General features: G+C 31.6%; 1 protein-coding gene across 1 annotated transcript; it reads right to left on the bottom strand.

Annotated features, from left to right (window-relative positions):
* Positions 1-2,586, bottom strand: LOC124823103 (TIP41-like protein). The gene is made up of 5 exons (XM_047295242.2): positions 2,157-2,586; positions 1,698-2,039; positions 1,274-1,607; positions 853-975; positions 1-755 (listed from the first exon to the last, which is right to left on the bottom strand). The coding sequence occupies exons 1-5, from the start codon at positions 2,442-2,444 to the stop codon at positions 640-642; spliced, it is 1,203 nt and encodes a 400-aa protein (XP_047151198.1). The 5' UTR covers positions 2,445-2,586; the 3' UTR covers positions 1-639.
* Positions 2,587-13,936: the final 11,350 nt, after the last annotated feature.

Genomic DNA, 13,936 nt, shown 5'->3' with positions numbered 1-13,936 from the left:
TAATGAAAATTCCTTGCATTATTATTTATAGTAAAGTAATGCGGGTGGACAGGTTGGAATCAGATGTTACTGACAAGTATTCCCCAAAATGATTCCACTGTGAATCAACAACTATTGGAAGGAGCCGTAATCCCTCTGGAAATATGGTCCAGCCCTTCCAAATTGCTTTGTTTATTACCCTAAAACACCAAAATAAAAAAAAGGGTAAAATTTGACCCATCCACCGTTTTTGTCTTTGCCTTGTGACTTTCGAAGCCCATCAAAAAGAACAAAAGTAACTGATATCACTGCAACCTTCAGCACTGCTGCTGCATTGCTAGCTTTTTCCAGAGGTTCCTAATATTATTATCAGCCCTCTACAACTATGACCAAGCCAAAACAACAAATAAATAAAACCCATCTACTATTTTCCAGACACAGTTTTGCTTTTACATTTAACTTCATTTTTTCCCCCAATTTGCCAACAAAAACCTATTTCTTCTTCTATAAACCTATTCTCCTATAGAAGACTACTACATTTTCCATTCCTAACCCCTTTCCTCCCCTGCCACGTTTTCCTAAATCACCATCACCACCACCCCCCAAACAAACCAAAAGAACAAAATATTCCGCTCCCCAACAAGCAAAAGATTAATCAAATCAGTATGTCCACTCCTGTGGCAGCCTGAACTCATGGTATACTGCTGGCTGAGACTTGAGGTTGCGTTTCTGTTGAGAAAGAACATAATTACTCCTCAGCCTTGGAACAGCTGCACCTGAAAACCCCAAAAGTCAAAAATACCTTAATAACCCCACCATTTTAAATTTTGCATTTAAAATAACAAAAAATATTTCATAGGGTTTCAAATATACCATTTTCCAAGTTGGAACCAGCGTTAAATCGTTGCATTTGCTGCGGCTGCCCCCCCACCATATCATCGAGATTCAGATTTAGGGCCTGCGCCACTCTCGCTGGAACCAGCACAGTTGAACAGGCTGCAAACAATATCCAATACTTATGTCAACAGTCACATAGATGCTTAATTCTAAGCAAACAATTAGAGGCCTTCAGAAGGACAACCTCTAATTTACAGTCGCTCCCAATTAAAATGACAGATTTAGTTATCATAGCAGAAAAAACTTGTAGTTAAACAAAAAGTAAACACAAACGTAGAAGCACGCATTAATTACAAAATTCAACAACCAATAAACCTCTCTAGCTACCCCTACTAAATAATGCAACGGCCACCCAAAAGTTCTAAATGAAACGAAACCTAGGAGCCTTAAATCTCACCTGGCTTCTTTCGTGTTTCAGCAGGACTATCCACTCGGCGAGGGAGAAACACCCCTGTGCCAGCACATTCCCTTCTCCCAGAAGGGTTTCCAAGAAAGAGAGCACGCATGCCAGAGCCATATTGCTGATTTTGTTGCTTCGCATGTTGCAGAGGAGGCCATGCAGACGCAGACAAGCCCAAAGGCCTGACGTTCCTCCCACTAACTTCAATATCCCTCCCTCTGTTGGCAACCATTTGTTGTTGCCTGTGGGAGTATACCCCTCCACATTGCTTCTGCACGTTCCACACAGGGTTCTGCTGCTTTGCCAGCTGTTGCTGCCTCAGCAATTGAAACTAACAAAGAAAAACAGATCAGAGTCATGACAAAAGGGTAAACAAGCAAATAAAAAAAGTGTGATAGCTTTCTGAGATTTGGGTGCTTACATGTGCTATTTGCAACTGCTGGTGATGAGAGAGTGGTTGATGGGAGTAGAATCCGACATCAGGGGTGGTTGTGGAAGCTGTTTTCGGTGAGAGGGTGGTAATAGGGGAGGGCTTCCTTTGGGGAACCATGTGTCCATTGTGTTGGTTTAAAGAAAAGCCCTCTTGACTTAACCTCATCCTTTCCACTTCCCCTGCAGCCGCATGCAGCAGATCCCAAGTGGTTTTCGCAGAAGACATCTTACAAACACCATCAGGACTGCCCTGGCTTGACTCTTTGCCACAACCGCAACCACTTCCAAAAGCACAAAGAGTTGATTGTGGTGAACCGGACAAAAACCGACCCTGCAATAAAACCATAGAAGAATCATTAAACACTCAAACAATAACTGAGAAAACTCCTAAATAGCACTAACTACGACAAGAAAGGAGGACAAAAAGTACTATTGTCGTGATTCATACCACAGACTTGTTATCGGTTTGGAGGGTGGACCGAGCTACACGGAGAGACAACTCAGCAACGAGCTGCTCCTCCTCGTCGCTCTCGGTCTCGCTGGAGCCACCAGCGGTGGAATCAACCGGAGAAGCAAGTTCCGAGGAAGGGAACCCGTACGGGAACTCAGAAGGGAACAAGAAGGCGTCGTGCTGCAAAGGCTGACGCTTTCCCTGCAAGGGAGTCACCGGGACGTCATCGTCGGCGAGGAACTGCGGCGGAAGCCAGAACTCGCCGTCGTCTAGGTTGTCTGCCATGGGAGAAGAAAGAGAGAAAAAAAAGAGACGGTTGTGTTGCGTTGGAAGAGGGAGAGTGAAGGGATTTTGGTGATTCGTGAAGATTTTAAAAGGCGCAGAGTGCGTGAGAGAAAGAGAAAGAGAAAGAGAAAGAGGAGGGAGTGTAAGAAGAGAGAATAGGGTGTATTTGTAGAGACAAACTGTGTTATGGGCGGTGCTGCCACGCTCACGCGGGAACCGAGAGTGGTCACACGCGCCAACAAGGAAAAATCTCAAAATCAAAATACCCTAATCATTTTCTGCCGGTTCGCCCACCAGTCATATCCTTTCACCCTTTTTCTTACGCGGGACAGATTTCAATATCATTCTATTCATTAAATTATTTATGTTTTCGTATTTAATAAATCATAAAATATCTAAAGTTTAAATTTAAATATGATTTGAACTGAAGGTAATAAGTATATAATTAAATCTTTAATTCCAAGAATAAATTTTATTTGATAAGTTAAACGTGTTTTCGTTTGTAATAAATTAAAAAAATCTAAAGTTTATATTTAAATATGATTACAACTGAAGGTAATAAGTATATAATTAAATCTTTAATTCAAAGAGTAAATTTTATTTAATATTTTCGTGTTTTCGTATTCAATAAATTAAAAAAAATCTAAAGTTTATATTTAAATATGATTACAGCTGGAGTAACTAGTATATAATTAAATGCTTAATTGAAAGAGTAAAAGTTATTTACATATCGTAAACTTTAATATCATTTGTTCACTTAGTTTAATATTGCGGTTGCCGGTCACTAATCTGTAATCGACGTCTCGCGGCATATTGTGCTAATGAATAGCATAGGTACCGTTATTTATTTCATTACATAAATCAAGAAAAAAATTGGATGGAGTAATAAAGATGTAGATATCAATTTTAATATCACAAGAATTTAAGAGATATAAGTATACAAATTTATCTTAGATTTTTCTCACTTTGACTTATTGCAATTTTAGTCGGGTGGCTTTATTTTCAGATGAGTTAAAATCAATTTTATTGGTATTAAATGGTAAAGTAAAATATTTTTAAAAATTAAGTAAAGGTGTACTTGGGGTTATCTATAATCTTTATATGAAAATATTATTTATAAAGTTTGAAATTTTTATTTATTTGTAAATTGTTCCCATATCAAATCTATAATGCAAAATGATATGCATAAATCCAAAAATTATTCAAATTCTTAGTATGTTAATTTGGTAAATTTGACGTTGAATCATTAAAGTTTTGTGTAAAAATGAAAAAGAGACTCGCATATAAATCCGCATTCGTTTTAAATATTGGCTAAGACTTAATTAGAACAAACTAAATAGTAGTGTTGTCAAAATGAACTGTAATCCGCGAGTCAATCTAGCTTACCACAGGTTTGAGCTAGGTTGTGTTTGAAAAAAAGTGTAATTTTTTTTATGCGAGTTAATTTTCAGTTCGGCTCACCTAGGTTGAACTCATGATGAGGCTCACCAACCCACCTAATTTAATTTAATTATTTATTGTTTTGTGTTTCAATATTATTAATTATTTTTTATTATATTGTAGATGGGATAAAAAAAGATGTTTCGAGAGAGAAAAATATTATAGATTTATTTATTCAAGACTCTAATATTATAAATGGAAAAATGATACAAAAATTATCAATATTAAAAACTTATTTGTTCGTCTTTTCTGCTTGTTTTTGGATTACACTTGGATTACACTTGGATTCTATGATATATTTTTTTATTTTGAATTGTCTTTGGAATTTAACATCATTTTGTAGTGAAATTTATTTAGATTTGAAATAAAAAAATATATATGATTTTTTATTTTAAAAAAACTTATAATTAAGTGAGTCAATAAACCAACTCGTTTAACTCATCAACCCGTGATCGGTCGGATCGGATTCAAATTTTTTAGTTCGCTAATAAGTGAACCGAGTTGGGTTGGTTCACTAAGTGACCAACCCGTAGTGAGTCAAGTTGGGTTACCCGTTTTAACAGCTCTACTAAATAGTTTAATATTATTAAGAAATTAAATTTATAAATAATCTAGGTATATTGAACTTCACATTAAATAATACTCCACATGTATAATAGATTCTAATAATATTTTTTTAATCCTAAAAGTGAAACACATATTATTTAATTAATTGTCAAAATAGGTTTTAAAAAAACTTATTCAAATAAAATTTATTTTTGGTTTACAACCTTATTAATCACTTCAAATCAAATTACTAGAGTATTACAACACTTTTAACTATCCTAACTCTTAATGTACAAATTTAATGTTCTGCCGTGTATTTCATAAATATATCAATTGCAATTTTGTTGTTATTTGAAATTTTGTCTCGTTTACTTTATACTATATCTTTAAGAAACACAAATTTAAAAAATAAACACCTAATTTCAAACACAAAAGAGAGAGTTAGTTTGTTAAAAATACAAATCAATGTATAAACATATTGATTAATGTATATTATTAGACTCCTCTAATCAATATATGGATATATTTGTTTAATGTGTATATTTATACTCGTTTAATTAGTATATGAACAAACTTATGTAATGTATATTATAAGATTTGTCTAATCATAAAAGGTACAGACTCATCTAATATATATTAATATATTCATCTATGTATATGACTAACTCATCTAACATATATTGTTAGACTAGTTTAATTAGTATGTGGATATACTCTTCTAATGTGTATTCTTAAACTCACCTAACCAATATATGGAATTATTCATCTAATCTTTTGTGTTATACCATCCAATCAGTATAATGACAAACTCACCTTATGTATATTGTTAAACTTGTGTAATGTCTTTTTGTTATACTCATCTAATTAATGTGTGAACAAACTTGTGTAATGTGTATTTCAAGATTCATCTAATTAGTGAATAAACGTACTTGTATAATGGGTATTAATAAACTTGATCAATTTGTGTGTGGAAAGACTTATCTAATGTACTGTTAGAGTTGTCTCATGAATATATGAATGACTCATCTAATGTGTATTGTTAGTCTAATTTAATCAATATATCGACAAACTGGTCTAATTTTTTTGCTTTGCTCATCTAATTAATGTATTCCTAGACTTGTATAATAATTTTTTATACTCGTCTAATCAACATATGAAATTATTTGTCTAATATTTTTTGTTATACTCTTATAATTATTGTATGGAAAGTCTCATGCAAAATTTTTGTTATATTTTTCTATTCACTGTACGAAAAAGCTTTCTTATGTGTATTGTTAGACTCATCTAATCAATACATTGACAAACTCACCTAATATGTATTGCTAGACTTCTTTAATCAGTATACAAACACACTCATATAACATATATTGTTAGACTCGTCTAGTCATTATATATTCAAACTCATGTAATGTGTATTGCAAGACTCGCCTAATTAGTGAGTGGACAAACTCGTCTAATGTGTATTAATAAACTCGTATAATCTATGTATAAACAAACTTGTCTAGTGCATACTACTATATTTGCTAATCAATGTATAAACATACTCGTATAATATTTTTTGTTATAGTCATTTAATCAATGTATGGATGTAATCATCGAATCAATGTATGTGCATACTCATTTAATGTGTATTACAATACTTCTTTAACTAGTGAAAGGCAAACTCATCTACTATGTATCAACACACTCGTATAATTTGTGTATGCACTAGTATAAAAATTGCGTACAACGTCGAATATTTTGGGCTTTTAACGGCGAATTCGCGAACGACGTCATATCAGGTGACGTTAAATTGACGTCGAATTTTAAAAAATTTGACGTTAAATTAACGTCGAATTTTGTCAATATTCGATGTTAATCAATTTTTTTTATTTTTTTAATTAATTGTGATCCTTTTTAACAACTCTACGTGATCTGAAAAGCAGAAAAACAACAAATTTCAAGTTTTTGGTATTTTATAAAGCATGAACTTTGATCAACAACAAACAACAATAACCAACAACAAACAAGTTCAATCAAACAAAAACAAACTAGTTCAACCAAACAACAACGACAAACAAGTTCAACCAAACAACAACCATAAACAAGTTAAAAAAAAACAACAAACAAGTTCAACAAATAAGTTCTTCAAAACGAAAACAAAAACTAACCTTCAAAAGGTGGGTTCATCGGAATAAAGTGTCGTCACCCGTGAGAGAGAAAGCAGAATGCATCTATGAAGGACAAGAACACGAAAATAATCGGTTAAAACAAACGAAAATCATACATAAAGTAGTTAATTAACATGCATTTGTATCAAATGAAAGGAAGATTACCTGTGATGGTCGTCAAACTTCGTTCGAGAAAAGTTTGAGAAGATAAGAGAGTCTCGCGCGCTAAGATAAAGTGAATGAATTTTCAATCTCTCGCTCAAATTTTTATTGAATTCACTAACCTTTTAACGTCTAACGCTAGGACATTCGACGTTTTATATCCTTTTACGTCGAATTACAATTATAAACGACGTTTAATAATTGCATTTATTTACAAAAGGTCACCGGTCATTTTTAACGTTGGCTATTTAGTGGTTCGACGTTAAACGCATACGTTATATGTTATTTTTGCACTAGTGATGGACAGACACACTTGTGTAATATATATTGCTAGACTTGTCTTATCGTTGTATGGACAGACTCGTCTATTGGTTGTTGTCAGACTTGTTTAATTATGGGTAGACTCATCTAATTGGTATCTTTAGACCCATCTAACCAACATGTGAAATGATGCATCTACTGTTTTTTGTTATACTTTTTTAGTGATCGTATAAACAAACACATTTAATGTATATTGTTAAATTTGTATAATGAGTGCATTGACAAATTCGTTTAATATTTTTTGGATTACTCCTATAATCATTGTATGCTTAGACTTGCCTAATAAATGTATGGAATACCTTATTTAATATTTTTTGTTATGCTCGTCTAATTAATGTATAAACATACTTTTTTATTTTGTATTGCTAAATTCATCTAATAATTTTTGTTATACTCCTTTAATCAATGTATGTACAAACTTCTGTAATGTATATATTGTTAGACTTATATAATTTTTTTTTAAATTGTCTAGTGTGTTACTAGAGTCTTCTAATCAATATATCTAATACATATTTATAAACTTAAGTAGTGACAATATAAATATATTAGTGGTATATTTTAAAAAAATCAGTTTGTTAGTTTTTATTTTATGTTTATTTACATTTTCAAGTTAAAAATAATAAAAAATTAATTCAAGGAAATATAAAACAAATTTTATATTATTAAAAAGTATGATTATTTTTATTAAAAATATCTAACTTAAATCTTTGAATTGAACTATAATGTACAATATTTAATTTATTCTATTATAAATATAATTATTTCAAACATTATGCTAATATATCATTAGTGCTAGCTTTTTTATTAAATACATATCAATTTAATTTTTACACACTAAAAATATAATAAGTATTCAATAATAAAAATATTTATATTATAAATTAATATTAAAAAAATAAAGGTAAGGCAATATTATTTGGTTATAATTTATTTTATATTATAACGTAAACAATTTGTCTTATTAATAAATGTATATTATTTTTTCAATTATTATTTTAAGAAATAAAAGTAAAATATTTAGTACTTATATTTTTTAATAATTTATTACATGGTCAATTAATTAACATTATAAAAAAATAAAATAAAAAATAAAAAAATTAGTCAAATTAGTTTAAAAGTAAAATAAATGAATAAAAAAAGTAAAATAAATTATATGTAGATAGCAAAATAAATATAAATAAAATAAATAAATAAAAATGTAAAATGATTTTTATGTATTAAAATAAATATTAAAAATGTCAATGATTAAAAAACTAATTTAAAATACTTTATCAAAAAATAAATATGGATAATAAAATAATATTTTTAGTATTTCTTTTTGTTATATTATAATAAATTTGGAGAAAGTTGTGTGAAAAAGATAAAATTTTAAAAAATAAAAAACTTTTCCGTGAATTTCACATTATTTTAGTTCTTAAAATTAGTGGGAACGGCAGTTAAAATACTAACAACCAATTTGAATTTGAAAACAAAATCATTTTTTTTTAATTAGAAGGAAAAAGTGTGAAAGTGCAGCAGTGAAGGAGTTGCGCCTGCGCACAACTTTTCATGAAGCAACCCAACGCATCGCTATGTAGGCCCCACTGAAAGCCAGAGAAGATGAAAATTATATTTGTTATTAATTGTAAGCAAATTTTTTCATCCAGCTATTTATATGACATGTTTGGAAAAACTGTTTCGTTAAACGTAGTATAACGTTTTTTTCTAGAAACAACAAATTTATTGTTTTTCCTTTAACGAATGGAAAAGTTCGATTTTCACATGATAACTGAAATCCACACATGCCATAGATTGTAATGTACGCACAATTCGATTTGGTTAATTTCATTTCCAATTTGATACAAAAAATAAATAAATTGAAATAATATTTTCAAACAATATATCATTTGAGTCTTTAAGATTGAGTGTGTGTTCATGCATAAGGAAATTTATAAAACACTTGAAAAACGATAAAAAAAAATATATGAAAATGATGTTTCAAAAACGTGAAGACATGAAGATAACTGTTTTTGGAGAAACAAAATTAAATGCTAGTAATGATCATATATTATATACTTTTTGAACTCTAAAAAATAAAAATAAGATATTCATTCGTACATAAAACAATTAGTGAATGTTTTTAACTATTTTCTTTTTACTAAAACCTAACCCTATTCCAATCAAAATACACTCTCACGAGCATCATGGAAAACTTGCAAAGAAAGAGGAAAAAAATACGAGTTGGAATTTCTTAAGCAAAATAAAAAGGAAAATGTCATATTGGGCTATTATTTTGGTTATATATATATATATATATATATATGGGTTTGCTAACGCGCGTACGTCTGTTTTTCAGTTGGTACATTTTAGCAATGTGTACCGGGTTTTAGTAGACAAAAATATCCTTATATACCATGGATTTTAAGTTCTAAGGTTAAGGGTATTTTAATAATTTTCATTCTCAAAACTAAAAAAAAAAAAAAGAAACCCCCAAACCCTTACTCACCTCTCTCATTCCTGTAAACCCTTTCTCTTTCATCTTTCTCACTCCAATCTTTTCTCTGTCATCCCTACTGTAGTCCCAATTAAAAAAATCAGAAACACCCTACTGTAGCCCCAATTGAAAGTTAAACAATCTTACAAAAAAAAATGATTTTATAATGAGTTTTGATCTTATAATTTTTGTCTTATCTAATTTTATCCAATTTTCACAAGCATAAAGGAATTGGTAATTGACCTGGAAAAAATCAGAAATACTTGTTGTTAAACAATTTCTTACAAAAAATGACTTTATAATGAGTTTTTATTTTATAATTTTTGTCTTATCTAATTTTATCTAATTTTCACAAGCATAATGACATCCGAAAGAATCGGTAATTGGCCTGGAGGGTTTTTTTAGAGATGATGATTCAACATATGCAGATGATGAAATTAGAGAAATTAGTGAAGATGGTGAAATTGAAGAGATCTTGAATGAACCTTTACCTCAAGGTGAATATGTCAATGACTCAAGTGTTTCTGATTTTTTCAATTGGGGCTACAGTAGGGATGATAGAGAAAAGGTTGGAGTGAGATAGATGAAAGAGAAAGGATTGAGAGGAATGAGAGAGGTGAGTAAGGGTTTGGGGGGTTTCTTTTTTTTTTTTTAAGTTTTGAGAATGAAAATTATTAAAATACCCTTAACCTTAAAACTTAGAATCCATGATATATAAGGGTATTTTTGTCTACTAAAATCCGGTACACATTACTAAAATGTACCAACTGAAAAACAGGCGTACGCGCGTTAGCAAACCCCATATATATATATATATATATATATATATATATATATATATATATATATATATATATATATATATATATATAATGGTTGAAGTTGGTCCTTTTAGCTTACGGCGTTAACAACACTAATTACGTAATAATGTGCCAACTGTGATCTGTCCAATTTTTTATTATGTGATAATTGTGACCTAAGATGTGACAATGTTAATGTAAAAGGAAAAAGAGGACACCGTGAAACCCTAATTTCTCTAAGGATAGAAACCCTCGTGCCGCCACTGTGAAACCCTAGCCGTAGCCGCTGTCGCAAAACAATGTGCAACCATCAAACCCTCAGGCCACCATGCCATCGTCACCACCATCAACACAAACCTACAATTCGAAGCAGAGAAAACCAACAGAAAACCCAAAAATCAAACTCAAATCGTCTAATTCAACCCAATCCCTAGCCACCATGAAACCCTAAACCGCACCGCTAGTAACCAGGGCAAAATCTCCACCATGTGTCGCGCCTCACCACCATCAAGCAAGAATCGAATCGAAATCCCTAACCTGCAAACCATAAATTCCAACCCAAAACAAGAAAGTCGCAATCGCGACACCTAAAAACCTAATTCACACCTACAGTGAACCATAAACATACATAATCGCTACCCAAGTTGCAGAAACCCTAGTTTGCAAGCAGCACCCATGGGCACCAACCTGCAAATTGCACAAGCCAGAAATGCATAAACAATGTGCCTTCATGCATCATGCAAGAAGCATCTTCATGCATCCTCCATCTTCGTCTTCTTTGCAAAGAGCAAAAGCCCAGAACGAGAGCTTCTTCGTTCAACGCTCATCAAACGCGTTGCGCCACCATGGGCTGCCGCAAGTCAAAGTGCAAAATCATGAAGGCTCTCTCGCATAAACATTGCCGCATCAATTGGGTCATAGTTGCCACGTAATAAAAAATTGGACAAGTCACAGTTGCCACATCATTACACCGTTATGTTTTTAACGCCGTAACCCTCGTTGCTTCAGATCTCAGCCATCTCTCTCATTCTTTTGGTGCTTTTCCCCTCTTTCTCTCTCTGAAACCCTAGATGGTATCAACAACTTAACTGCAAAAGATCTTTTTTGGAGTTGTGGGTGTGATAAGTCTGGAAGAGTGTGATATATTTTGGAAAGAAGTGTTCTTTAGAAGTGATAAATCCTTAGAGGTGAATAAGGAGTTCCAAGAAGCTTCAAGATTTAATCAAGAAGAATATGACAAGGTTTGGAGGAATATAGGGGCCACTTCTAGTGTTTGATGGCAAGTTGTTTGATGACTGACGCATCAAGATGCAAGCCATATTTGGTTTCCAGGATGTTGCATATGTGATAAATGAAGGTCTGCTTGAGTTGAGTTCAAAGGCTACTAATGAAGAATAAAGAAACCAAAAAATGCAACAAAAAGTAGATAGTAAGGTACAATTTCTTCTTTACCAGTGTGTCAGTCCAAAGATCTCTAACAAAATCTCAAAATCTTGGAGATATTGGTGAAGACCTCTTGGGATGGTGGCAAGAACAACAAGGTGAGACTGCAAACATTGAGAAGGCAGTTTGAAATTCTGACCATGGATAAAAGTGAAATTGTTGCAGAATATTTTGACAAGGTGCAAGAGCTTGTTAATGCTATGAGGACATGTAAAGATGGCATTATAGATCAATATGTGGTGGATAAGATTTTATGAACTCTAACTCCAAGGTTTGATCATGTTGTGTTGGTTATTGAAGAAACACGTGACTTGGAGACCTTGGAGATTGAAGAACTCCAACATTCATTGGAGGCACATGAATACAGTATTAATGTAAGAAGACACTACCAAGAACAAGTGCTTCAAACTCGATCTCAATACAAAGGTAAGAAAGGGTTCAAGAAGGGTGATAAAAATAACACTATTTAAAGCCCTTCAATTATCAATGAATAGTAGATTCAATTTTAGAAAAATATCTGAGTGTGTGTAACATGAGATTTTCTTAACATATACCTCCAAAGTAGAACATTACATGTATTGTGTGTATTTTTTTTTTACATAAAATAATTGTGAGTAAATCTTGTTAGTATAAAGATTTTTTTATAATTGATTAATTAAATTTCTTTTAAACTAATTGTTTTAAATACTAACAAATCCATTTACATTTGTAGCAACCTAACTATAGGTGTTAAACTATTTCATTTTATCAATGATATTGAAAAATCTAACACCCAGATAAATGTGCATATATGTGTCTACATGTGTGTACCATTCAATATCAATATAACATTCATAAAACAAATATATTCTATACTAAATTTCGAAAAAAACATGTATTGAGTCGAATATGCATGAAATAATGCACTTGTCATGTAATACCATAATGAATTGTAGTTAATGTCCTTGCCTCTTGACCTAATTCCTCATGTAAAAGTTAATTCCTTCTATCATTTAGGTCATACTACTATTTCATACCGATCTCGTAAACCAAGAACTTTCTCAACTCTCACCACATAAACTTCATTCTTTGTACGAGTTTATGAGTTTAGTAGAGTTAAGATGACTTCATAATCGAGACTTTCACTCAATACATACCCTAATGTTGGACATTATGAAAACTCATACTTATATTTAACCACATTCATGCAATAGATCAATGTATAAGATAAACATATCAAACCATACATTTAGGGAAATAAAAGATTCTAATTCATTCCACCTTCATCCATAATTTATGTTACATACTCAACATTTTCCTTAACACTATTAATTGTAACATCCCAATTCAAGACGTCCCGAGTGGACCATTTTAAACATATAAATGACTAAAAGTCATTAAACAATTGGTAAATAAAACAAATTCAAATCCTTGAAATAACCTCAATTAAAACTCGAAACAACTATTTATGACCGAAATAAAACTTTAGATCGTTAAAAAATTTAAACAAAAGTCAATCGTGTTCAAAATATCCCAAAGAAATAAAATTTCTCAATTCTCCTGTACAACAACACGAGTCATACGATCATCACAGGTGAAAAAAAACATAACCACAAGAAAAATACAAGGGTTAACTAACAGAATAACGTCAAATAACTGATATAACATTTATATCACAAGTGTTAAGTCTTTATCACAATTCTATCACAGTCAACAATAATCAATGCACAAAAAGACTATAACAACCATCACAATATCCCTCAATCATCCCCTTAACCGAAACATGTACCATTCCCATTATTAATTATTGGTTAGTTAGCACACAATTTTCTTAGTGACTCTAACTTATATGGTTCCTTCTTCATAGACTTGCTCAACAAATTGACTTTTCTCTCAACAAATGACTTTTCACTTAGTGAAACACCCATAAAAGTATACTCGCCTAGTAAATATTTGTCTCACTAAATAACTAAAGCATTGGAGCTAAATCCATTTTAATTCGTTTAGCGAGACCAAACTCACCCAACGATCAAATCTCTTTTACTTTTCTATAATTTTCAAAAATCAATTTTTGGTTAGCGAGCATTTTGCTCTCCTACTAACTAGGTCATTGGGAGCTTGTTTTATCAAGCTTGCCTAATGAGCATAACTCACTTAACAAGTAAAAAGGTCTAAATC

Source organism: Vigna umbellata, chromosome 5 (genome assembly GCF_029865625.1).
Source record: "Vigna umbellata cultivar VRB3 chromosome 5, Vumbellata_1.0, whole genome shotgun sequence".
In the NCBI taxonomy this organism is placed as follows: Eukaryota; Viridiplantae; Streptophyta; class Magnoliopsida; order Fabales; family Fabaceae; genus Vigna; species Vigna umbellata.
This window is presented reverse-complemented; position numbering and strand designations above follow the sequence as displayed.